The sequence below is a fragment of the Triturus cristatus genome, chromosome 1_2, assembly GCF_964204655.1.
Source record: "Triturus cristatus chromosome 1_2, aTriCri1.1, whole genome shotgun sequence".
Taxonomy (NCBI): Eukaryota; Metazoa; Chordata; class Amphibia; order Caudata; family Salamandridae; genus Triturus; species Triturus cristatus.
The window spans coordinates 264,747,558-264,774,087 of record NC_140580.1 but is presented as its reverse complement, the minus strand read 5'-3'; the positions used below and the strand labels follow the sequence as shown (position 1 = coordinate 264,774,087).

The following is a 26,530-nucleotide window of genomic DNA, read 5'->3' as shown; positions in this document are numbered from 1 at the left end:
TACCCCCGAATGGAATATGTTAAGGACTAGGCCCGTCCCGTCCTCTACCGTTCTTGAACGGCCTCAAACGGGCCCGCCCTTGGCCCGGGCTTCGCCCGGCTCCCGCCCGCGCGCGTCCCGCGATGCGCGTCCTGGACGAGATGATATACTAAGAGTGGGAGGGCCTCGGTAAGAGTCCGCAGCTGTGCAAGCCCCTCGGGCTGCTGGTCCTCGCAGTCCCGAGCCCACAGGCGATGCGGGAAAATGGCGATGAGAAGTCCAGGAAAGCAACTATCACCGCTGCGAGCGGCTCCCGCGAAGCGGGGGCCGCGAGCAGTGAAATACAGCTGGTCAAAGGTGGGAGGGCCTCTGTAAGAGTCCGCAGTTGTGCAAGCCCCTCGGGCTGCTGGTCCTCGCAGTCCTGAGCCCACAGGCGATGCGGGAAATGGCGATGAGAAGTCCAGGAAAGCAACTATCACCGCTGCGAGCGTTTGTTATTCTCCTGGAGGCAGCAGCGAGGCTGCTCCAAACGCAGATTCTTGCGCCCGTCTCGTCCAAGAGCGCGGAGATTTGCTCTTCTCTCCTGGTTTCTCCCCCTCTTTAAGGCGCTCATTGCTGACCCACAGCCGTAAAACAAAAATAACGCCAAGTAACAGTAGTCTAGGCCTTTCACTTCCCGCACGCGCGTCATCTGGTCCTGCGCTCCACGGGCGGTCGCGCTGGTTACCTGGGTAACCACAGGAGCATAGCTCTCCTCCAGAGATCTTCGGGCTCCAAGAAACTTCAGCCTAAAGCATCTCCTGTAACCCAGCTCTTCATCCTCACCGCATCCTCTGCAACATGGGCCTGCATCATTGGTGTGCTAGCTACTCGAGGTCCTCTTGTGACTAATGTGCCTCCGGCCTGTGGGTCCGCTTGAGGGTTTTCTTTTGTCAGAAGGCTCCCCAACTTGCTCGGGTTCTGCTCTGACTTACCTGGTTGTGGTGAGTCTCTTGGACCTTGCTGGTCCCAACACTGCACCTTTTTTGACTACTAGGTTGGTTGCTGTTTCCAAGGCTTGTTGGCCCACTTGCCGGACACTGACCCCTTGGCTCTTGACATCTGACGTGGGACAGCTCGTGAACGGCTCTTGGTCTTCCACAGCGTCGCCTATTCCACCCAGCTGCAACTCCAAGGGCACCGTCAACTCTCCTGCATCTCCGACGTCAGTGGGCATTCATCTTCCGTGCCTCGTGACCACTTGTGAGTGGCATAGACTGTCCCCTCTGCTTGCAGGTACCTCTCATCTTGAATCCACCTTTGGGTTCCACCGGGCACATTCGCCATCTTCGCCAGCAGCATCTTTACAGAAGTCCTCCATTATGGTCTACGGCGGTTTCTGACGTCACTTCGCATCTATGAACCCGGCTTCCCTGGTGTAGGTATCCAGGTTTCTGGGGTATTCACAGGTGGGGTGACTCTCCAACCTTCCATCTTCCTCTGGGTTTCTTCAGGGTACTCTGGGAAGGGTCCTTCTTATTTAAAACTGCAACTGCGACTTACCCATTGGCTTGTATTGTGCATGCAGTTGTGATCCCACTCTGCACTCGGCGTCCGTGGGGTTCCTAGATACTCACCTTGGGTGGTTCCTTGGGTCCCCTCCTCTGATACGTTTTCTTGATCTAGTCTCGACTTGGATTGTGGTTCGCATTCCACTATTTTAGTATATGGTTTGGTCTCCCCTGGAGACCACTATGTATTAGTGCTACTTATGTGTTCTATTTCCAAAGTATTGGGTGTATTGTGGTTATATCTCTGGGTAGGAGATTTTGCAATATGTGAGTGAGTGATTTATTTTTATGACTCCACTGTGTGGTTCTTTTTCACTTAACCTACACAATAAGGATGCTTCACTTGATTAAGTGTGCACCAAATACTAAGCCAGCCTCCTACAGAGGTATAGTGGCATGTCACTTCAGCATGAATTTCATGCTAAGTGTATAATAATGGATCTGTAGTGGAGCTCAAAGTCACAATCGGGTAACTGGGTCTGTCTTGACATATCAGCCATACAAGGAGCATCCCCCCTGTCGGCCTTTGCATATGTTCTGGCTGTGTGGGTGGTATAGTTGTGACACCACAACCGTCCAAAAGCACTGCACGTACGCGCTGCACCTCTGCCAGTTTGGAACTACCGGACGGGCCTCCGACAGCAGCATCCTCCAATCGCAAGAGCTTGCACTCAATGCACAAAATCACTGTATACAAGTGTCTGCATATGTTCCAGCGTAGCCCCATACAGGGTCCACGCAACGTCACCTTAAATGTGTCCCACTCAGTAGATCGCGCATTTGTGGAGTTATTGTTGTGATCAAAGAATCTTTAGATGTGTGTGGCAACAGTAGAGCGGAAAGGCGGGTCCTCCAGTTTGCTGGCTGAAGGCGCCACAAGGGGATTGGAGGGTTGCCTGCTTCCCACGCTAGTTGTAGATATTAGGAATTATGGTCAATGTGGGTGCGCCCCATATAGTCAATGTGAGTAACGCAGGGGGTGAGTGCTTGTGTCCCTATCATCCTTTCAAGCCTAACTTGCAAGGAGTGGGGAGCAGAATAGAGCAAGTATCCTGTGGCTTCCATGTTACGTTCTCTCCAAATGTCAGTGAGGCCACAATTTTGCAACCTGTTATGGAGAGCCCAAGCATTGGTAACTGCAGCTGTAGTGGGGGGAACGACCTGTCTAGCTTAGTGTACCCTGTTGAAGTCATCCCCAGGCAGCAGTGCCACACCATTCCAACGTGAGATAGCTCCGGAGAGCCGTTGTAAGAATGGCACCTGTTTGGTGTTGGGGGCGTATATGCTTCCCAATGGGATGTGGTTGCTGTCTAGTCTGCCCTTGAGTAGGACATACCTACCTTCTGGGTCTCCTACTACATCAGACACGAATGGGACCCCTGGCTTAACCCAGAATAGTGTGCCGCGAGCATAGGAGGAAAAGTCAGTGGTGTAGATTTGTCCACACCAGCGCCGGTGTAGTTTAACTGCTTCTTGGTGAATCATGTGAGACTCCCGGAGCAGAGCGATATGGATAGAGTGTCGCCTGAGGTAAGAGTAGATGGCTTTGCGGCATGCCGGGGATTGGATCATGCGGTTATTCCATGTTAGGATTTTAATGGATGCCATATGGACGTGCGTGGGCAAAGCGGGAATGGGACACCGAGTATAGAGATTAAATTACAAGTGTGTGCGAGGGCATTGCCTTATGGGTAGCCGGGCAGGCATGGCAGGTCATAGCGCACCTCTACAATCAAAACAAGAGAACATAATAACATTAAAAAACAATAAATACCATAGGAGCAGTACACCACCCGAGTGCCTGCCTAAACCAGGCAGTGACTAACATCTAGGGAGCGAGCAATGCCCCAGTATAAAAGGGTGGGGGCAAAAGGATGAAAAAGGGGGAACTCTAAGAAGCAGTCAATTCCCAGATTTCAAACATTATGAATTGTCAGCTCAGTAGGGTAGAAAGACCTGTTACAGGGTCGACAGGACCAAATCCCAGCACAGGTTTGGTGTAGCATTGGGAGTCACCTCAGAGATATACAGCAATGTTGTCCGATGTATACCTGCAGGGTGAAAGAACAAGGTTAGGCATGCATAACCTGGACATTACTTCATTCAGAAGGGCAATAGAGCAGGTGAGGTGCGGGTGGGTCAAATAATGTCCGCAGATGCTTGCGGGTAACGTCTGGGAGACCCTCTGAGTCCACTCCGGAAGGCCATGTGGTGACAGAGCCTTCATCACTTGAAAAGTTGTGCAAGTCTTCGCCTGGGCTTGAGAGTTGAGTTGCCTCTGCGAGGGCAGCGGCATGCTGCAGTGCCCGTTGGCATTCCGGTATGATTTGCTCCAGGTCAAGGGTGGCTCCAGGAGGCGGGGACCGCCACGATCTATGGCAGCGGCGTTGGCCACCTGTCTGCATTCGACTTGTGTGAGCGGTGTGTTGGGATCCCTGTGTAGCATGCGGGCCTACGGTCTCCAACCAGTTCCAAACATCCTCTGGGGTGTTGAAGAAGTGTGTAGTTCCATCACATCATTTCCTTCCATATCAACTCGGAGGTATCTCAGAGTAAGGCGCAAACAACTAAACCAAAGATCTGGAAAAGAGACCTCAGAGAAATCAATACCGTTGATCTAGCAACCCGCTGTAAACGTGCCCTCTTTCCTCAAGTGGACTTATCAGAAGTACATGCTCTCACAGACTTCCATAACTCTTCTATTTCTAGCAACATGGATGATATGGCTCCATTCCAACAAAAAAATCCACCCTCAAAAATATATAGACCCTGGTTCAATAGCAACCTAAACTCGGATTGTCGCAATCTAAGGGCCATCGAACATTCCTGGAGATCCACTCCATCAGCGGACCATCTAAAAGCCCTTAGATCGGCTAGAAGCCCTTATAACAAACAAATCAGGACAGCCAAGGCGGAATATTTCAGATCCCACCTTAACCAAGCCGCTAATCGACCCAAGAATCTGTTTGAACTGGTTAAACAACAATATGTGGTAGCACCTAACCGATCAGCTTCGGACGTCAGCCCTCCCTCATGTGATGACCTGGCGGACTTTTTTACTGAGAAAACTAGACTTATTAACATTGATCTAGAAACCAGGAGGGCTCTATTAATATCCAATGGTCTGGCACCCCGCCTGGCTTTACCAGACAAGGCTGCTCCATGTAGCTGGGGTATCAAGCACAACGCTTCCTGGGACACCTTTACCACCCTAAATGAAAATAATATCAAAAAGGTTCTTCGGAGTATTGGTGCAGATCGGAGCTTCCGAATCCCCTCTACTTCCACGGACGAAGTGATTTCACAGTCACACGCGCACACACACATCACACGCTGGTGGGGCCCATAACACCAACATTCATCCTACCACTCTATCCGTGCCATGTAAAAGGGGAGACACTTTTCTATACCTAACCAATCTGCATGTACCCTGAGGTTTTTGAGATCAACTAGTTGCTATAGATTTGGTGATACATCTAACACTCTAAATATTCAATAAACATGACAATAAATAACCACCCGACACAGTAATTCAAACAGAATATTGTTTATCTAAAATTGTAAGAAAAGCCAATTAAATGCAAGATCATATTTTCTATATTGACCTATTCTGGCTAAAAGTCGTTTTCTAAGTCAGAACCGGTCCTCAGCAAATAGTTAAAGTTTTCTAGCCGTCATGTAGAGTCACCGTCCTCTTCGTCAGCATCGGGACCTCTGATCATTGGTTCGGGAAGAAGTGGCGCTAGACCTCTCTAGTCTACTAATATTTATACCAAAATTTACATTCCGAATGTTGCAAATATAACTTTCAAAACAGTCGATTGGCGGAAGTTATGTTGTCTTGGTACATTAAGCTACACCATTAGATTTTCCCATGTATTGATAGTTTCAAATTCTGAATAGAAATTAGAAGTCCATGTTTAATTCGTTACTTCTACGGATGTCTCTTTAGGATAAAATGTATCTCATCCATGGGACCATTATAAGTTCATCAGGTCGGATTTAACAGTTGCAACAAATCTTCACGTTCAGGGGCATCTGGCAACACTCCCAGATTTGTCGTCATGTTCATGGCTTTTCAGTTCAATCAGAGGACAGGGTCGCAGTCAGCGCAAAGCCTCTTTTCATATTTTCCATCTACTCAAATGCAGGCTGCGGGTGGTGGCCATTTTATAGCAGGCCACAATGGTCAACTTAAGCGAAGAAAACACAAAATCATAATTACTACATGGAAATGATTATACAGTGTTATTCCCCTGCTAATACCCTTATGTGTATGTATTGATCTAGCCATTTGCGACACCAAAAGCCATTAATGCATATTTATTATAAGCGCAAAACACAATAACATCACATAAGCAACATCTATACTGTCAATTTGCTCACCAACTTAGTTCACTTATTATTTTAGCCATGCAATTGCATTCCCACGTGTAATTCTTCTGTTAATAAAGTTGGTTAGACAAGACTCGACAAATCTTTAGTAATTACTAATTAATCAGTAGTACTTTTAATAATGACGTACGAAAAATGAAACCGGTATTTGGTTTTAAAGTAAAAACCCTGCTCCAGCAGTATCAACCCATCTAATCACTCCAGTGACCCTTTACCACCCACCATCTTCAAAGCAATTAAGGTTTCAATCTTCCCCATCTGAACAAAGATTGTCAATGCATCTCTGTCACAAGGTGCGATTCCAGAATGCCTAAAAGAGGCCCAGGTAACACCTATATTAAAAAAACCTACAGAAGACGGTTCAGATCTTAACAACTTCCGCCCTATCTCCAGCATACCCACACTAGCCAAACTCCTGGAAAAATGCGTCCAGTCACAACTATGTGCGCACATCGAAAATTTCTATCTCCTGGACCAACACCAATCTGGCTTTCGTAGTGGGCACAGCACTGAATCGGCTCTCACTCAATTGATGGATGACATCCTAACAATGTTTGATCAAAATGAATCCTACCTCCTTATCCTACTCAACCTTTCCTCTGCTTTTGACGCTATCAATCACGACAACCTCCTAGCTATTCTGGAGCAAAGGATGGGCGCCTCTGGTCAGGTGCTGCAATGGTTCTCGTCCTTCCTCCAGCACAGGTCCCAGAGAGTTAAGGGGAACCACTCTCTCTCCCAGCCATCCCCAGTCACCATGGGGGTTCCCCAAGGGTCCTCCTTATCTCCCATTCTCTTCAATTTGTTCCTGGAACCATTAGCTAATGTACTAAAATCCATGGGCATTCGCTACCATATGTATGCAGACGACACCCAACTCTACCTGAAAATCTCCTCCCCGGATAACATCTCTTCACTCAACTCCACTGACTACTCAAAATTGGCTAACTGAGAACCACCTCCTACTAAACACCTCCAAAACAGAATTCCTCCTCATTTCTCCCCCGAAACACACTCCTAATATTGACCTTTGGATGAACCAACTCCCCGCCTTCAACTGCTCCCCCCACATTATTGACTCCGCTAAATCTCTAGGAATCACCCTGGACAAACATCTGAATATGAAGACCCATATTAGCAATGCATGCAAGGGAGCTAACCACCTTCTGAGAACACTCCGGAATCTCAAACCTTTCCTACCTCAAGCAGATTTCAAGCAAGTGGTCCAAGCGCTTGTTTTACCGAGGCTTGACTATGGCAATGCCACGCTATTTGGCCTCCCCAAATACACTTTGGCCCCTCTAAAGGCATCATTGAACGCTGCGGCCAGACTGATTACGGGCACCAAGTGAAATGCCCACATCTCCCCGGTCCTAAAATCTCTAAATTGACTGCCCTACGAAGCTAGAATTAAACTAAATATTGCTTGTTTATCGCACAAAGCCCTCCACTGCAAAACCGCCAACTACCTGGCACAAAAGTTAGAACTATCCGGAGGGGGTAGACCGTCGAGGTGTGCTAATTCCCTCCTCTTGAAACCCCAGATCTTCCGCAAAAAGAGAACATGTCAACGAGCCTTCACGGGCTCTGCACCAAAAATTTGGAACTCTCTTCTACCGGAAATCCGTAAAATCTCTTCCAAGGTTGCTTTCAGACTGGAAGCAAAAAGATTCCTCATGAACAAGTTCTTACCTTAACAAGAGGCGCGATTGTCCGCTCTAAGCGCATCGGTCATACTATAAGAAGGGTTGTCAATCTTGTATTTATTATTGTTTTGCTCCCCTTCTTCATTATGTTTCAGCGACTAGGCCATTCTACCCCAGGTTTATAATTGGTCTTTTATGTGTGCACTATTTGATTAATTGCCTATGTATATTCCGTATTTGACTCATGTACCGATCTGTTACCCTCATTTCCCTCAAAATGTAAAGCGCACTGATATCCTTCGGGATTAAGTTCGCGCTACATAAAACTTTATAAATAAAAAAATTAAAATCTGCTATCACCCGAAGGCGTGCCAGGAAGAACGAGTATTTCAAATCCAATTCACCACCAAAAAGGAGCTGCGTTGTGATTGGACCATGATAATGTAGTCAGGAAAAAAACATGACATGTATTGTCCACCTTGATCTCGGCCAGTTTTCTGGTTTTATGCAGTATAGAGTCCCTATGATAGAAATATTGCAGCTTGAGCACCATTGGGCGGGGGTCCGAACCCAGTGGGGTTCTCCACGTGGGGACGCCTTATACTCTTTTGATAGAGAAATACTATGAAAGCGTGTTCAGGGGGAGCAGGTCCCCCAATCATTGTTCCATGTAGCGCACCGCATCCTGTGCCTCTGCCTTCTTCGCAAGGCAAACAATACGGATATTGTTCCTTCTGAATCTCCCCTCAGCATCCTCAGCCTTTCTCTCTAGGACATCCATGCTTTCAGTATTGTCTGCATGGAGGAGTCAACGTGCTAGCAATTTGGTTGCAGCTTTGTTAATGACTGCTCCACTGAGGTGACCCTATCAGCGAGTTTTCAATGATCCGCATGAAGTAGCATGAGTTCTGTGGCTACATTATTTCTTTTAGCTTGTAAGGATGTCCTGGTACGTTCAATTGCCGCCAACACGTTGTCGAGTTTGTCACCCAATGATGCGGGATTGTCCTGGGACTCCAGGAGTGATGCAATCCTAATTGACATAGTGGAGGCCGATGATGCGCACGAGGAAGTACCCTGGGCTGTAGTGCGCAAGTGCCCAATTGCAGTTGATTCTGTCAGTAGTTTGCCTGGGGCGTTATCGCTTTACAGCAGTCTATTTGTGGTGTGCTGTGTAGCCCTGTCTCAGTCCTCAATTGCCAGGGTGTGCGGGAGGCCACAGGGGCAGATTTGAGCAACAAAAACATAGTGCGGCAATCCAATCCGCAGGGTTAGTTAGACAATTGCACACAGCACAGTAAAGGTGTGCGGCACTTCAATGAGACAACATGGTTGTAGGCATGAAAGGCAGAGTCAGTGTGACAGAAGGTCCACAGGGGAACTCCCTATAGGCCACTTTCACTCCTAGGCAGCCTATCAAGGACCAATAGAGTGTGCAGGTTTAAGCGTTGAGGAGGTGTTGCTCTCAATGGCAGTACCGGCAAAGGAAGGTGCAAAGATGGACTGGTTGCCACACTGGAGGCCACGGGTGGGGGGGGGGGGGGGGGGGCTTGTTTGACCTGATGGTATTAGGAGGTGGTGGGGTGAGAGAAGGTGCTCTGTGCCTTGATGAGACCCACCTTTCCTGGATGCACTACAGGGTAAGTCAGTGCTCCGTGAGCTGTCAGATTCTCAGCAGAGCGCAGTTGCCCAGAAGGCCAGCACCGCCAAGCCTGTGCTGTATTAATAAGAGACCCACCAAGTGGCTACAGTACAGGGCCCAAGCAACAGCCAAGACTCTGAGGTTAATTAGGGATACCCAGAGCCCCACTCCAGTCCGCAGCTGCAGTAAATGTAGGACTCAGTTCGGCCCACCGCCACTCCCAGACCCAAGTGCATGGCAATCCTCCACTGTGACACCGACATTGCTAATCCTCAAACAGAGCTATGGGCCCGGGTCTGATCCGATCCCCATGCAGTCAACGCCTCACTAGAAGTGTCACACAGTCTCCAGTGGTGGAGGGGGCCTAGGTCCGAACCGGACCCCGTGTCCTCACTTAGTCTCCACCCCTCCAGCAAGACCACACAATCAACTGCGGTGAGGGGCCTAGGTCCGATCTGGCCCCCATACCCCAACTCAGTATTCGGCCCACCAGCAGCACCATACAATGACCTGTGGTGGGGGGCCTAGGCCCGAACCAGCCCCCACTCAGTCTCCGTCTTACCAGCAACACCACACAATCACCCGTGGTGGGGGGGAGGGGGGCCTAGGCTTGATCTGGACCCCATCTGCTACCCCCAACCCCTGTTGAGCGGACACCGCCGAGGACCCTGTATACTCAACTCCAAGGTCGGAAGCAGGGACAGAGACCGCATACTCGCCGCTTGGGAGCAGGATCTGCGCTGCAGGCGAGCCTCACGGTAGGCAGAGAGTGGCTAGGCTGACCAACTGCCTGCCACAGCGCCACCCAGGACCACGATCACAGTTGCACGACCGGCCAATCCCCACGCAGGTCTAGGCCTCGGCACGTCAGCCGCCTCAACATGGGTTGGGGAGGACAATTGGCCCACAAATAGGGAGCCGTCGGCTAGGTACAGCTTCCTCAGGCGGGATGGCAAATAACCAGACCCATTTGAGAGCAAAAGGCCACTTTATTAGGACAGGTATGCAGATCAACATTTTGCAACATATAATTCATTGCCTCACTAATACAATTGTATATCCTACACCCCCCCCAACCTTTAAGCCTTCCCAACAATAAAATCCCCAAACCATACTGCAAAGATACCATCCTCACCATCCCCTTTCGTTCATCCACTGACCTTCACACATGCCTCAGCCATTGCTCCACTGTGTTCCCTCTTCCTGCACCTACTCTGCAAATCCCCCAACCCTTCTGGCCTGTCTCAAGCTCCTCAATTTCTGCCACAAGGAAAAAACCCTGACAAGGTGTTTTTCCTGAACCCTAACACACAGCGCCTTCTCATATCATATGAGCAAATAACCCTCAGCCCCTCACACTTTTTGATGAAAAAACAGGGGAAAAACGTTTTTTAGGGATGCAATAACTGTATCTATCGTTCAAACAGCTAGCTCCGAATGCAACTGCCGCTATACAAAAACTTGGCTGTCACCAATACCGCATAGGACTTATCAACACCACCCCTGAATAGCCAAATTTCTCCCTGATATTGAGTAAATACAGCTCATTACCAACAAATGACAAGTGAAACTCCGTTTTGTCCAAAAAACTGAAAATCATCTATTTTATGTCATTATGTTCTAACCATCGTACACTATTTATGCTGCAAAGACAATGTATTTGCCTGTTGACTTTGCATCTAGCCCTTTCAATTGCTGTGAATTTTTTAGCACCACCCCAGACCCGCCTAGGGACTAAAGCAGTCAATATTATTCTTGTCCCTGCCCTTGATTTAACTACAATTTTCGGAATCTTCCTTCATTTCTGTTATCAAACCTAAGCCGGGTAGTTGGACAAAATCATTTTCACTCGCATGTAACAGCAACACATCTGGCCAGTTCCTACCAGAAACCAAATTAGATAAGCATGGTAACAGTTGACCCAATTTCAAGCCCACATTTTCCCACCAATCTATCTTGGTTTTGTCACTGCGAAAACCCAGATTTTTTCCAAAAGGCCTCTTTTCTCCTTGTTTCGCTGCCCACTTCATAAAAGACCTGAAAAAGAAACATGTATTAAGAAACCATAAAGGTTAAGCATTCTCAATATTTCTGATGTATCTCAAACAGCCATCTGAGGACCATCAACCTAGTTTTTTAACCAACAAGAGAAAAACCTAATCTCGCTGCTTCAGACACAGCACCAATTCTGAAGGAATGAGTACCAAAACGAGAAGCATTTTCCCCAAGGCTACCAAGAACTTTCTTCATCACTCCCAGTACCTGTGAAGCTAACAGCTGTGTACAATTTTGGTGTGTGAAAACTAATCCTGACTTTGCTCCCCCTGCCACCCAGAAATTTTGCCAAGCAGCTACCGGGCATATTATGCCGATTATTTTTGCAAGGTTAATTCTTGTGCCCTTTCCTGTTTGATCTGTTTTTGAGCGTTTTAACAATATTTGAATATTGTCATCTGTAGCAGTCACATTTCCTACTTTCAGCCCATCTGACTGGTCCTTACCTAATAATTCTGATATCTAAAAGACCCAAAAAATAGCTAAGAGATGCATAGTTTTAACATTAAGTGTTCAAACTCCAAGTAACATATCAACGAAAGATTTTTAACCATAATAACCAAAAATGTTAATGAAATAGGATCCCTCATAAATTGACCTCTCTTCTTTTCTTTGGCCCAACCTTGTAACGTCTTCCCATCTCACTGAGGGTTCATAGCTCCAGAAAATGTTTCCATAAAAGCTCAAACCTGCTAATTTGCCAGTAGTCGTGGTAGAGGACACATTTTTCTCTGTTACTCATAATGAAACGAAGCACATCCTCTCTGCGCAGCTATAATCCTTGTTCGTTGGGAGACCTACGGATGCACCCATTCTCAAAAAATCTTCTCAGGCTCTTCTATATGCTGACCTTGTACTCGCATCTAGAGATTGTTCAACCAACTCCAGCTTTCTCATTCCGCTAGCTCCCATACCTCTTGTGGCACCTGTGTTTTCTGCCTCTCTGCTCCTTGCGCCAAACCATGGAATCTCTGCCACTGCGAACGAGATAATGAGTCTGCTATTTTATTATCCATGCCTGGGACATGTTTAGCTCTAAAAAGAATGTTGTACAACAAGCATCCCAGCATAAACCTCTGCAATAGCTTCAACAAATGTCTCCCTCTGACTTTTTGTCCATTAATCAAAACCACAACTGTCTGATTGTCAGTGTTAAAGGTAACAGTTTTATTAGCTAGTTTTGCACCCCAAACTGACAGTGCCAGCAATAGTGGACATTTTTTTAAAAAACGCAATGCTTCTCTTTTCAATGATCCTCTTTTTTGGCCACTGTTCGGCATCCCATCTGCCTTTGGAGAATACACCAAAGCCATTTGCACCAGCTGCATCTGAGTATATTTGCACACTCCAGATAAAATCCAAATCCTAGGACCACATGGTGACTCCATTGAACCTCTTCAAGAACATTAACCATACCTCCAGATCTGCCCTTATTGTTGCAGAAATTCTAATCCTGTGATGTGGCAAGGTAGCACCAGACATTGCAAAACCTAGTAATCTACAGAAAGTTTGGCCTGCCCTTACAACTCGACAAGCGAAGTTCAAATGCCCCAATAAGCTTTGGATTTGTTTCAATCTCAATTTAGGTGACAACTTGGCTTCTTCCAGTAAACCAGCTATTTCTTGCAATTTTACCACTGGCAATCTTGCTTCCATCTTTACTGTATCCAGTTCGATGCCAGACATGTGACTGGCCCTTCAGTTTTTTCAGGAGTCAGAGGAACACCTAACTCATGTGCCCTATTCTCAAACTGATGGAATGCTGTCTCACAATCTTCTGAACCTGCTGCGCCAATAAACAAAAAGATAATGAGTGACAGTTTAGTGGCCTGTTCCATAAGTAAAGCACCACTGAAGAAATGTGCTAAATGTTTCAAACTGCTTGATAGAAATGGAACAGCCCATCTGTAGTACCTTGTCTACATAGAAATGATTGTCAAAATGAATGCCTACCAAAGGTAAATCCAAAGGATGAACTGGTAGCAAACGAAATGCAGATTTTATATCACATTTAGCTCCCTCAGCCTCTGGGCCTACTTATCTAATCAATGGCATGGCTACGTCCACTGACGCACACTTCACTACAGTATCATCCCTCAATATAAAATCATTCACTGATGATCCATGGAGCCACGACAGATGATGAATCATGCAAAATTCTCCTGCTGCCTTCTTAGGTATGACCCCTAAAGGTGAAATCATTAGGTCAGGAAAAGGCCAGTCATTAAAAGGACCTGCCATTCGTTCTTCTGTCACTTCTTTATTCAACTTCTGCCTCACATAATGATTTTAAATTGTCAGAAAGCCCGTGTGCTCTCATTCCTTGATAACCCAACCTAAAACTGTCCTTAAAGCCCATTCCAGACTTTTTGTATCCTCACCGTTAGGGTAAACTTTTAACCAATAATATAATTCCTCATGATTAATTGGTGTAAAAGTCTTCGTAACCAGATTGAAATTATCCCCCTCTACCTCTGCCTTGACCACTTCCTCCAAAGTGTGACTGGTGCCCGAAACATTGTAGAATTACATGCTCCCACCCCACCAGTCCCCCCCCCCCCATTTTGAACATTCGTGTTTGTATCTGGACAAAATCCCCTATTAAAATTCCTGTATGCACTGGAATTGGGATTTTGGCTTCTATTCCGTACCGTCCCCCAGGGACCAGGGAAGGGCCTGCCAGGAAAAGGCCGGTGAGGAACCGCTAACCCATGGGTGAAGGTCTTTGTGGAACCCACAATTCATTATCCACTTTCCCCCACGTGTTTTCAGGAATCAAGACCATACGTGCCCTGAATTCTTCACTGTAATGTAGCCATGCAAAACCCCCAAATTCCATATGGGCCTTACGAATGGTGTAAATATATTTAAATATAGACACTGGCCGGTCAGTTAACTTTTCGCAGTAGACACTAGCAAATATTAAGAATGCTGATGACCAGGAGGCAATTGTTGTAGGCATCCTCAATCGTTTCGCTAATTCCCAGGCTTATTCCTTGGACTTTTATTTTGATTGCATTTCTCTATGAAGTAGCTTTAAGACGTCCACAAATTCACCCTTCCAAATGTTTTCTTTTTTTGTATTATTCAAATGAGCCCCCAACTGCATTGATAATCCCATGTAAGGCAACCATTTTAGGCTTTCTGTTTTACTCTTCTCACCATCATCTTTTACTTTTTTGTCTTTGTTCAAAATCGACTGATCAACACCATCGGAGGCCTCTTTACTATTGTTTTCATCTCTTGCCATGTTTCCCTGGTGTTTCTTACCTGTCTCCCTTGTTTCTTCCCCCTTTTCATCAGAACTTACACTTTTATCTGCTACCCTGGGAGACATTACTTTTTTACCTTGCCCTCTACCACCTCCCCAATTGCTGGCTGTCTCTGGTGAACCCCGTTTTTTATGGCATTTCTCTTGTAGTTTCTTCGTAATCCAACTTCTGTATATTTGACTTGCTCTGTTTTGTTATGTTACTGAGATTTTTAAAGCGCTCTGTTTCCCTGGGGTGTCCTGGCGCTCTCTGGTGTCTCTGTCATCTTTTTCCTGTAACATAGAACTTTGGGACTTTTCATTAGTATCCCCCTCCGTTCTTTCCCTTCAGCCTTTTTGTCATTCCTACATTTTTCACAACTAGGTATCTCTCCTTCTTCTAACTCATCCATTTCTTCATCATAATCTAATTCCAATTCCCATTGTTCCCCATCATTCATCCTCCCAGCACTCACACCCGGACATTCACCATCGCCCACTCCCCCACCATATTTTTCCCAATCCACCAATTTTTCCATTTTTGTAGAAATCTTTTTTCCCGGTGTTGTTGGGACGGTTGCGCTGAACCTCTCCCTCTCTTCAGGCCGGTCCACTAAGGGCGCCCCGAGACCCAACCGGCATTTTTTCACTGCCCTTAGTATTTTTGGCAGTATTTTCCCTCCGATGTTCTGCAAGCTGCCAAAAATTGCAGCTGCTGTGGTCCTGTGCCCTCTTTGTAACACTAGATCCTGTACCATAAATGTCTCACTGGGAACCCAAATCAATTTCCCAGCTTGTAGGGCTTTTTTTTATGTCCCTTAATGTCTACAGAACCCTCACTGCACACTTCATTATTATTTTGTAAAACCTCTGCATATTGACTAACTCTTGTATTTTCTTCCAATGAATTTATATATCTACTACCACATTATCCTCTTCTTTTTGAGTATGTGATATTTCAAATGAATGTACTTTATTCAGGTTTGTGTCCTCTGCAGAACATGTTATGGCCTGCAGCTCCCTTTCATTAGAAAGCCCCAGTCATATGTGATACACTATATAGTAATTTACTTTTTTGTAAATCTGACGAAGTCTGATGACAAATTACAAGTCTTTCTTCAACTGTCTTGATTTCCTTATCTATAACTCCAATGGTACTGGTTAAAAAAATAGTGATTAAAGCAGAAGTTTTACCCAGGGCCTTGACCATTGCCAACAAGAGTTTTATGTTCACTATGATGACTACAAAGGGAAAGAAATTGCACACAAAAGCTTAAGGTCAAAAGCCAAAAGGGTAGGCCCAGCTCAGTCTCCTCCGGCTCTGAGGGGTGCAAATGAGCCCACTCTTTGTCCGGGCACGTCCCACACATGTCCCTCACACAGCAACAGCATCATCTGCCCTGCGGGCAGTCGTAGCGCTCAAGTAACACCTGTGAAGGAGCCCATCCTCCTGGGCTTAGCAATGGAGTCCCCCTAGCAGCAACCTTGGAATCACTCAGGTAAGCCTGAGATGAAAGGAGCAGGTCCAGTCTTTCTTCTCAGAGCTCAGGGCAGACCTACTGCCTCTTAAAATGGGGTTCGAAGTGAATACCGGATCGTTATTTGGAAGGGGGATATTTTTGGCGTCCCCATTTTAAAATCAATCCTGTTCCTTTAAAGGAATTTGGAATTGATTTAAAAAAAGTTTCAGTTTCCAAATAAGAAGACAGGCCACCATCCGTGTCTCGGCAGGCAATCGTAGGGAGTTGCATATTGCAACCTGTCAAATTACTATTAACTAGGCATGTCGTTATGTGACCCCCTACGATTAGGTATTTTTCAAACTGCCCTATTAGTATATAGGTCAGTTAACAAAATAAAAAACTGCTTGAAAAATATAGAGCAGTAATTTGTGACCACTTTCTGCCACCTGAATCTGCATCAGACCCTTACTCATAGGTGTGTGTTATATAATACCATGTCCATCTTGTTAATTTTCATCTTGTTAATTTTCTCTTAACCCCACCCACTTTTGAGTAATTATTAACCATTTTCCTACCACTCCCCTGATTTCTCCCACATTTACTACAAAATAGTATGCTTATGAGTGCAGAGATCTCCGCCTCAAGAGCGGAGTTCTCTTCGCAGACAAAATAGGAAAGGTGTATATCTCCCCTGCAGATTACTAAACTGCATTTTTTAGTAAGTAAGAAGTGCTACTGTAGTTCTACTTTATGTACTATACAATGCAGGTTTGTGCATCATTGTAAATTCACTGGTGTGCAGTTTAACACAATTTATTTGACACACTATCGAGCTTGATCCCAATGTTCTGAGAGCGATTTACATCAAACGTGTGCTGATTTATTCATGTATTTAAAGGTTATCGTAGGATATGTATATATTTCTGCGTGATAATAATCATGACATAAAATGATTTTATATATTTCCTTCGTCAGGACTATGATGCGGATATTATGGCTGTTGTAAATGATACAGTGGGCACAATGATGACCTGTGGATTTGATGATCAGCGCTGTGAAGTTGGCATTATTATAGGTAAAAATTATCAGCATTTTCCAACTACTGCGAAGAAATTAAATGTTGCATTGTATTACTGTGTTATCAGATGTGAACCTAAATATCACTGCAAATTGCAGAACACAATAGAACATTTCACACACATTGGCCTTTAAAAAATATACTTATTTTGACCACTTTTGCAGTAAATTGAGCCCATGCCACAACGTCTATTATTTGGTGATTGGTAGTGAATTCTTTTAACATTTGCATTTTGTTAAACAATATTCGCATAATTGTTAGGTTACTGCACAATTTCTGGTCATTTATGAAGACATTTTCATTTGTACGTACACAGATGACTTTGGCTTCCTCTGAGTTGCTGGCATTACAATCCTTAAATGCTAGGCAATGCACTGATATGCCCCTAGCAAACTGGGGTAAGAAGACTTGTGTGCACCATGTGCCATCAGGAGATTCCATCGTTGTAATTTGTTTTAGAACTTAAAATTGGGTTCTTTATTTTTAATTAATGCCCACCTTTGTATTTAACAATCTCATTGGGATTTCTGCACAGCTGGTAGTTATATTTAACTTTGATCCTTTTCATATCGCCTTGCCACTCTTCATCTAGATGAGTGGTGATATGTGAATGTGGTGGGATGTAGTTTTGTTTTGGTCTACTCCATATCCAAACTCTGTCTCTTTGTGTCAAATATTGCCTCCTGTATTCCATGGGCAGAAATACCTACAATATGCTGAGGAGGTCTCCCAAATAAAATGTGTGCCCCATATGTTAAACCTTACCTGCAGTATGACATGGTCAGCATTTTGCCCAGCTAACCGTCTCCACCCTCCGCATATGCAGTTTGTATCCTACACCACATGCCCAGAATTACCTCCAGTATGTCAGGGCTAGCTGCACACTTGCAGGTGTAACACACACACATTCTCTCTGTCTCTCCCTCTCGCTAGCTCTCTTTCTCTCTCTCCCTCTGCCAGGTACTCACATATACAATTACTCTTACAGACACGGATACACACACACTCACTGTTACACTGCCACTTTCACATTCACTCACGCTTTCACCCACTCACACATTTACATAGCAACAGTGAAAACATATTTTATTTACCATGCTTCCTCTGCTGGAGCCGCTTCTGTTTGAGGGGTCTTCACTCCTCCATGGCAGCAAAGTATACATGTGGTGGTTCAAATAAGAAATAGCAGGCCAGGATCCCTGTGCTGCTAGTGTGCAGCCAGACATGGCAGCAGGAGCAGAATGTATAAAAGTAAGACCTGCCTAAAGCCCTCTCTCATTTTCTGGCAATACAGGAACTCCAGCCCTATAAGTAGCTGGGGAAGATCTTGATATTCCACCACTGTGTCTGTATGTGAATTGTAATTGGACACAGGGATGCATTGATTAGCACTCTGACAGCCTTATTTTAGCAAATGTGCTGTGTTACTAGAGTCATGCCCTATAGACCTGTTAAATACTATGGGCTAGATTTATAATTTGTCCACGTAGCAGAGCAGGGGAACTTGTGGGCTGCACTGTGTGAAAGGGAGAGGGCTGGAAAGCTCCATATTTACCAACATAGTTAACAATCCTGCTCTCAGCCTGCGCTGGTGCACAATCTGCTACCTAGCCCCAATGCAGGCACCCTTGCACCATGGTGCACGGGTGCCTGCGTTGCAGGCAGGATTGTTTTTTGTGCAGGAAGGGACACCTTCTTGCACCAAGAAAAATTATCTGAGGCTTTTTCCTCTTTTTAAGTGTGCTGGATGCAGTACACTTAGAAAGAGAAGCAACGAGGAGAAATAAAGATATATTCATTACATGTGTTGGCTGCTGATACACATGCAATGTGCACTCCTGCCATCTAGTGTTGGACCCAGGCTCTGCAATTTATTTTTCTCAAGAAAGTCTTTTATGGTCAGCATCGTATCTCCTACTCGACGTATTCAGATTGTTCAACAGCTCCTTTTTTAGGTCTCGCCTGAGCCAGCGCTTTAGCGCTGCTCTCGCGAGAGCTTTTGTAAATGGGGGATTTGGAAGTGCAAACTAGTGCTTTCAGGCCTCCAAATACAGTGCATGTGCGCCGGGCGCGTGCACCATTTGGCAGCCTGTGTCATTCATTTCGCGGCCACTCTGATGTTCTCAGTGAGCCGCGCGGCCACTGAGAACATCAAAGCGGCCGCGAAAGTGCTCACCATATGCCAGCCTGCGTGCCTCTCTCCCCTACCCCCTCCCTTATCCCACTTCCTGCTTGTTTTTTTTAACTGCAACATGTTTTTGTCAATGTTTGGAAAAGGAATCATGTGCATGTCACACATATATAAACACATATTTCAATTCACACACACAAAAGGGCACACAATCCAGCTGCATAAAGCAACACAAGCATTGGCAAAGCCAACAAGTCTGACTTGTATGTGCTAACACATGTAGTACAGGTATGCACACATGCAATTTGCATGCAATAGCCTCCTTAGGTCAAATCTTTTGTCTTTGCCAATGCTTGTTTGATCCCGCAGGCACTTTTCAGTACCAGTATCCTGGAAACAATGGTCCTTCTCAGGCAGGTTATGTTAGAAGATTTACCGCCTACTGGTGGCCTTAAAGGTCCTGTGCTTGCGAGCCGTCGGTGTGTGTTTACTTCAGATCCAACTCCTCCTGCATTCGTTCACTCCTGGTTTAGCAGCAGGCTTGGTGTCACTGTGCTGAGAGAAGACAGCAGTGTGCTGGCCTCGCCTCCTTCATCATTAGTGCTCCCCGCGAGCCACGACAGAGGGAGATGCGGAAGCCGATGAGAGCGCGCGCCACTGGCTTGCTTGAAGGGAGCCCGTTTTCAGTGACTGTGGGCGCGTGATTTGTACAATTAGATGCAACTTGAAACGATTCAGCTCTCTGAACACTCATTCGATTTTATGATACTGGCAACGGAGGAGTGACCTGACATAATTTTGTTGCGTTTCCTTAGCAGCACAAAAACAGAGGCCTTCAATTTAAAGGAATAGCTGAATTATTTATTACCCAAGTCAGCAGGTCTCATTACCGACCTCGGAAGGCTGATTGGCTGATACAGCTAAGAGTTTGATGGCTTTCAAATCCGTGATTAAACTACTTCGAACCCGCTCATCGACCCACCAAGCAATCTAGGCCTTTTGTTTTTTTGCATATTTATATAGCGCGAACTCGACCCGAAGGTATCGGAGCGCTTTACACGAGCACCGTATTTACATTGGCACGGGGAGATTAAGTGTTTTGCCCAGAATCACAAGCTGTGGACGCGACCCCGAGGCTCGAACCCTTGTTTCCAGCACCAAAGTCGGCAGTCTAGCCGGCGGACCACATCCTCTCCCCTGATAGTTTGACTTGGCACCGCTCTGTGAGTCACCTGTAACTTTTGTAATGCAACCCATTGCAATATTACAGACACACTACACATCACAACAGGTGTATTTTGTGTTAAAAAAGCTCTTTTATTTAAGTCAGTAGTCTTGATATCAGCACTGGAAGAATGAAAGGATGAATAGGCATAACGCTTTGCAGAGAAACAAACTTATTACTAAAGCGTACTCTGTCACAGATGTGGCGGAATACCCTGTCCCGCAAAACCTTGCCCCTTCCACCTTATTTAGACTTGGGTAGACTGCCAGCTTCCGTTGACGGAGCCGCTGTAGGCTCAATCGATGGAAAGCTTCCGCCGACGGCCTGATGGAGAAGGGGCCATTAGAGGAAAGACTTTCCACCCCTCTCCTTATTAAAGGTAAATCCTGCTGGTGAAGGACGAATAAAATAACAAGCATTTGCAATGAAATAGGTCTCGTAATTACGCGAGTTTGAGCTATTGGCATTATAAATGACAATGCCTTTTATTTATGTGTCTGTTTGTAAAACATAAATAAAAGGCATTGTTATTTACAATGCCAATAGCTCAAACTCGCGTAAATGCGAGACCTATTGCATTGCAAATGCTTGTTACACCATCAGGCTTGGACAGGCTGCTTCAGGGCTCTGTAAAATGTTGATGCCCATGCAGCCTATGAATGCCTAATGGCTACAACATATCAACAATGAAAACATACACACAGCTCCTGCGACCGTTGGAACCGTGTAGGAGTCAATCAGAAAGACAGATTCAGCTGACATAGACCTCATCATCCTCCACAATCCTATTGAAAATGTTCCTCTCTGGGGAATGGAGGCTAAAAAGGACAGTCTTTTTAGAAAGTGCCCTCAGTGTGGGCAAAACACGCCTACTCCAGCACCCATGATGTCTGCAACCTGTGTCTGTCGCCGGAGCACAAAGAACAGGACTGAGCAGCGTGCAACTTTTTAACAAATAAAAAGACTCTGAGAAGCAAACAAGACTTAGACTGGCTTTTAACATGGAGTTGGTAGCGGAGGCAGAGTTCTCCCCAGAAGAAGCCCACCAGCGAGGGTCAGGTAGATGCCGATGTCACAGCCAGAGAGGGGTACGTCGTCGCCATCCCTTACTGTGTTGCCTCCGATGAGCCAAGTGGAAGAGAGGAGTCAGATGTGCAGGTAGAGGATTATATGCACCAAGCTCTGCTGCCTGGGTCGAGGCCAAAAATGAAGACAACACTAAGGGCTGTAAGTACAACTGACCAACCCCATTTAAAGAAGATCCTACATAAACCTCCCCCTCAACGCCATGGTACACCACAACAGCCCCCGGGCTCTGGTTAACACCGAGAGCGAGCCTTGGAGCAAAGAAAGGATGAGAATGTTCTCGATCCGAATTGGGCAACAAGGCCTAAAGAGAAACATGGAGCCAACATAAGTCCGACATCACTACTAAAACACCCATTGACCTTGGCACACACATCCAGGTCGACAAGACACTGCATCATGCTTCGTCGCTGGACAAGAGGTTGGAGCCAAATAAACGGTCGGTGTTGAACCATATGGAAATGAAACACTCCTTGACCCCCGATAAAGACAAAAGACCATGGTCACTCTTAGACGCTGAAAAAAGCCTTGGCTCTGACAACACCAAAAAGAAAGACTCCTTCCTCTGCAATGACAACAGTGCCAGAGAAACAAGCAAAGAACCCGTAATAACGAATACTGCAAGAAGAAAGAGATAAAATGTTTATGAAGGCCTTCATGAATTCATGCAGAAGCGGCATCATAAAGAAACTACAAAGAGACAAGGTCAGGACTTGGATGTTCCACAATCACTACCAAAAGAGTGGCAACAGAACATGGGGCCACAAGTCCCATGCCTTTAAGTCGACCACTATCTCCATACACAAGGTCACCTTCACCCGCTCCGCAAGTGGAGGGAGGAGACAGCCCTGAGCATGAGGCTTACTACTCTGACTCACGGGGAGACACAGCCCAGACCCATGGGATGACTGATGTGGTCCTTCCAGACACGGACTTGGTACCACCTATCCCAGCTACAGCATCTCCACCTGATGATACCTCCTCATATCATAGTATGATACAAAGGGTAGCTGATTATCACAAATTGCCGATCCAGAATATCTAGGGGACAGATTTCCTGGTAGAAATACTTTTCAGAAAAGAACACACAATTCAGTATCTACCAATGATAGGGTGTATACTGAAAGTATCTAAAGACATTTTTAAACACCCAGTTAAATCAATGGTACTTACAACCAGAATAGAAAAAAGAAGTACAGGCCTTCACCTTCAGACTCTCTCTACATCAGAGGTCACCCTACTGCAGACTCCTTAGTCGTCACTACAGCACGTTAAAAGAGCAGCATCACAAAGCACAAAGGAAGTTCCACCTCCCAACAAGGAGAGTAAGCGCATTGACGCTGTAGGAAAAAAGTAGTGCAACAGGACATGCCAACCACTGGTGAATTGCAAATTCTGTGTGGCTCCTATCAAGCTATATTAGAGCTACATGGGATGAGATGTAGGAACTATTACAGCGTAACCCTCAATCAATCAATCAGGGGTTTATAGAGCGCTGCTACTCACCCATGAGGGTCTGAAGGTGCTAGGGGGAGGGGTGCAATGGTGGGGGGGGCTGCTGTTCTGTCAGGCGCTGGGGTTCAGTCGAAGAGCTAGGGCTTGAGATACTTCCTGAATTGGGTTAGCGATGGGGATTGCCTGAGGTAGAGAGGCAGGGCATTTCAGGTCTTAGCGGCGAGGTAGGAGAAGGATCTTCCTCCGGCTCGGGTCTTGTGGAGCCATGGGACAGTGGCTAGGGCCAGTCGGGCGGAGCAAAGGTGTCTGGCGGGTACATGTAATGAGAAGCGGTGGTTCAGATATGCTGGTCCTGCATCGTGGAGGGCTTTGTAGGCATGTGTATGATTCTTGAAGGTGATTCTCTTGTTAACTGCGAGCCAGTGGAGTTCTCCAAGGTGTTCGGTGATGTGGCTGCGGCAGGGGATGTTGAGGACTAGTCTGTCTGCAGCGTTTTGAATGTTCTGTAGTTTCCTGAAGCGTTTCCTCTGAACAATACAAGAAAAAAGGGGAAGACCTTATTACGGAGGGAAGACAAATTTACTCCAGTATTGGAACTTTCATAGATTCCTATGCTTAAATCATTCCCTGTCGTCAAGATGGGAATTTCTGGTATATAACAAAAGCTATGCAAAGTTAAAACAAACGAGAAAATAGGACTAGGCCCATTTCAGTTTGATAACATCTCAATTGTTTTGTAAAACAGACCAAACATAGGCATCAGCCAATCAGAACACCCTGCCCTCTCGAACACTCCTGAGAGAACCTCAGACCTTCAGAATTTCTATGGCACTTCGTGCTAGGAAGTTACCACTGAGATCAGCTCTGTTTTTTATGCAATTCTACTGCATCTGGGTTTTTTATAAACTCTTAGTTTATTTGCTTTAACCAGTTAGTACTGAGTGTACCATCTTATTCAGTATAGAATTCCTTTCTCCTAACTTTATGATGTCTGAAAAGGAGAAGAAGAGTCTCTTCAGAGCCTGTGCCACCTGCTCCAAGAAAAGACTTCATACTGACGATCCTCACAGCAACTGCATTTATTGCCTTTATTCCAACCATAGGGCGAAAGATTGCAAGGTATGTCGTACCTTTGCTACCAAGACATAAAAGTAGCGCGAGGGGCGCCTGCTTATTTGGCTTAAAAAGTTGAAAGCCAGGAAGGAACTATTTTCAAGTGACAGTGATGAGGCACCTTCTTCATCATATAGATGATCTCATAATAAGGAAAGATCACCTCACACTCACTCATTCTGCGAACGCCCTCAAAAAGCCTCCAGAAAATCCACTCATGGTTCTTACAGGGAAAGTCCATCGAAATCTCACAGAACTGAAAAGGAGAGAAACGGACATGCCTCAGGGGACAGCAAGATTTTAAAAAAGGTAAGTTCTAATCCACCTACAACTCCTCCTCAAGGCAGGCGTGCTTTTAAAAAACCTTCCTCTGTACCCCCTGTGGATAAACCATTGGCTAAAACCTTACCGTCGACAAAGTCAACGGTGATGAAAAAATCCTCTTCGTTGATAAAGCGGTGCAATGTCCACCAGTCTTCAGTGTCCAAAGCCAGAGCTCCATCATCGACGAGTTCCGCTCCACCGTTGACACCATTATCGATGGTACCAGCGTTGTTGAGGGCTCGACTATTATTGCTGACGCTTATCCTGATGACGTCGTCATTGTCGACGGTAACCACGACCATGACAGCGCAACGACACCGACGACGACGGTGTCTACATTGCCAAAGAACCAATTGATGGAGGGAATGCTGGACAATCCAAACATTCACCCCCAGTCACAAGGATCTGGGTTAACTCCAGAATTTTTTTGCTCACCACTCCACCCCAGTTTGGACCCAAAAAAACGATGGATTTAGGCCCAGATCTCTGTACTGGGGTGAATGTATGACATTGTTCTGCATTCTGTCCATCAACTGTCCTTTTTGCAGGTGTCTATATTGCCACCTGCATCAACGGCGGTTGCTCCATCGACTACCTCGTCAACAAGGGAAATATTGCCTAAAAAAGAAAAAAATCAGAAGTAGACAAAATACTCCAGAGGTCACCTCGCCTAGTAAAGTGACACCTTACTTCCCTCACATCTCCTGGAAGAACAGGATTCCGAAGAGGATGATGAACCTTTTGGCTATGCACATAGCCCATTACAGTTGCAGGTGAAGTGTCAGGAGGATAAGTGTGAATAGGAGTATGTGGAGCAAACTATTATATTCCTCGACAAGAGTATCACCAGCAATACCAAGAAGAGATGATCTGCATGTCATCTTCATTGCTCATGGACTTACAGTTCATGCTATTGGACTATAAGAAAAGGTTTCCATCAGCATCTGCTCCTCCTGAACATTCTGCATTGCCATCTCGACAACTGTTGATCCCTTCCACTCCGCAACAGGGGCCAATTTTACAATCAACAGTTGCTTCGTTATCACCACCAACTGCTGCTCAGCAGGACCCAGTAACTACGGACGATGACCATGAGGAGGGAGAGCTTAGAGATGCGCACCAGGAATAGGATGGCTATCTCATACCCACACCATCATCTCCCTCTCCAGTTCTCATTGATTCACCAGCCAAGGACATTGGTGGATTCCATAATTTTCTGGAAAGGGCTGTCAAACGTTTTGACTTGCCAATGCCAACATGCTGAACGGAATGCTTTTTTCTGGCTTTAAAGAACCCTTTAGGAAGTCTTTGAGCCATTCCAATTGTTAACTGCATATGAGAAGAAGACCTCAAAGTCATGAAGACCCCAGCCATGGTGACTCCACTTCTTTTTAGATTGGGGAAAAAATATAAAGCTCTGGAGGATGCTCCCGCCTGTCTTGTGGGCCACCAAAGCCTGATTCTGTGATTTCTCAGGCTGCACAGCGAAAGTCTAAGAACCCCTCTGCTACTATTACAATACCTCCAGATAAAGAGGGCAGGCACCTCGATTATGCTGGCAAACGATTCTCCTCAATTTCAGGTCTTATAGTCAGTGCAGCCAATGTTCTTGGGATCTTGGGACCTGATGATAGTCATATATGGTGCGATCTAGCTCCTTACGTAGATCAGCTCGCGGGTGACAGTAAGACAGTAACCAAAAAGGTTCTCCAGGAAATAGAACGGGCATCCTCAAAGGTTATAGACTGTGCAATGGACATTGCTGCCACAGGTTTTAGATCGCTAGGAGGAGCAGCAGTTTTACGCCTCCAGGGCTGGCTCAGGGCTACATCTTTCGAACCAGAAGTGCAGAAGACGATACTTGATCTTCCATTTGATGGAAAGGCCCTGTTTTGGAAAACATATTGATGAGGCACTTCAAGACATAAAGAAAGACACTGACACTGCCAAGTCGTTGGGGACACTTGAGTACTGTAAGGTACCCTTTTGAGGAACGCGAGGAAGAGGTCTTCCATCGTATAGAGGTGGATACCAACAATATCGGTGTCAAAAAGTAGAATCTGCTTTCATGGTTACCCCCACTTTTTGCTGGTGTCAGTATGTTTTTTGTTACTAATCTGACTGGGATCCTGCTAATC

At 45.8% G+C, this 26,530-nt stretch overlaps 1 protein-coding gene across 3 annotated transcripts in view; it reads left to right on the top strand.

Moving 5' to 3' along the window:
* Positions 1-26,530, top strand: part of HK1 (hexokinase 1) — a 1,728,681-nt gene that overhangs the window by 579,175 nt on the left and 1,122,976 nt on the right. For all 3 annotated transcript variants that reach the window (XM_085603586.1, XM_085603588.1, XM_085603587.1), the window contains one exon: positions 16,956-17,055. In XM_085603586.1, coding sequence (XP_085459712.1) covers positions 16,956-17,055 — 100 coding nt within the window. The remainder of the gene's footprint in view (positions 1-16,955; positions 17,056-26,530) is intronic.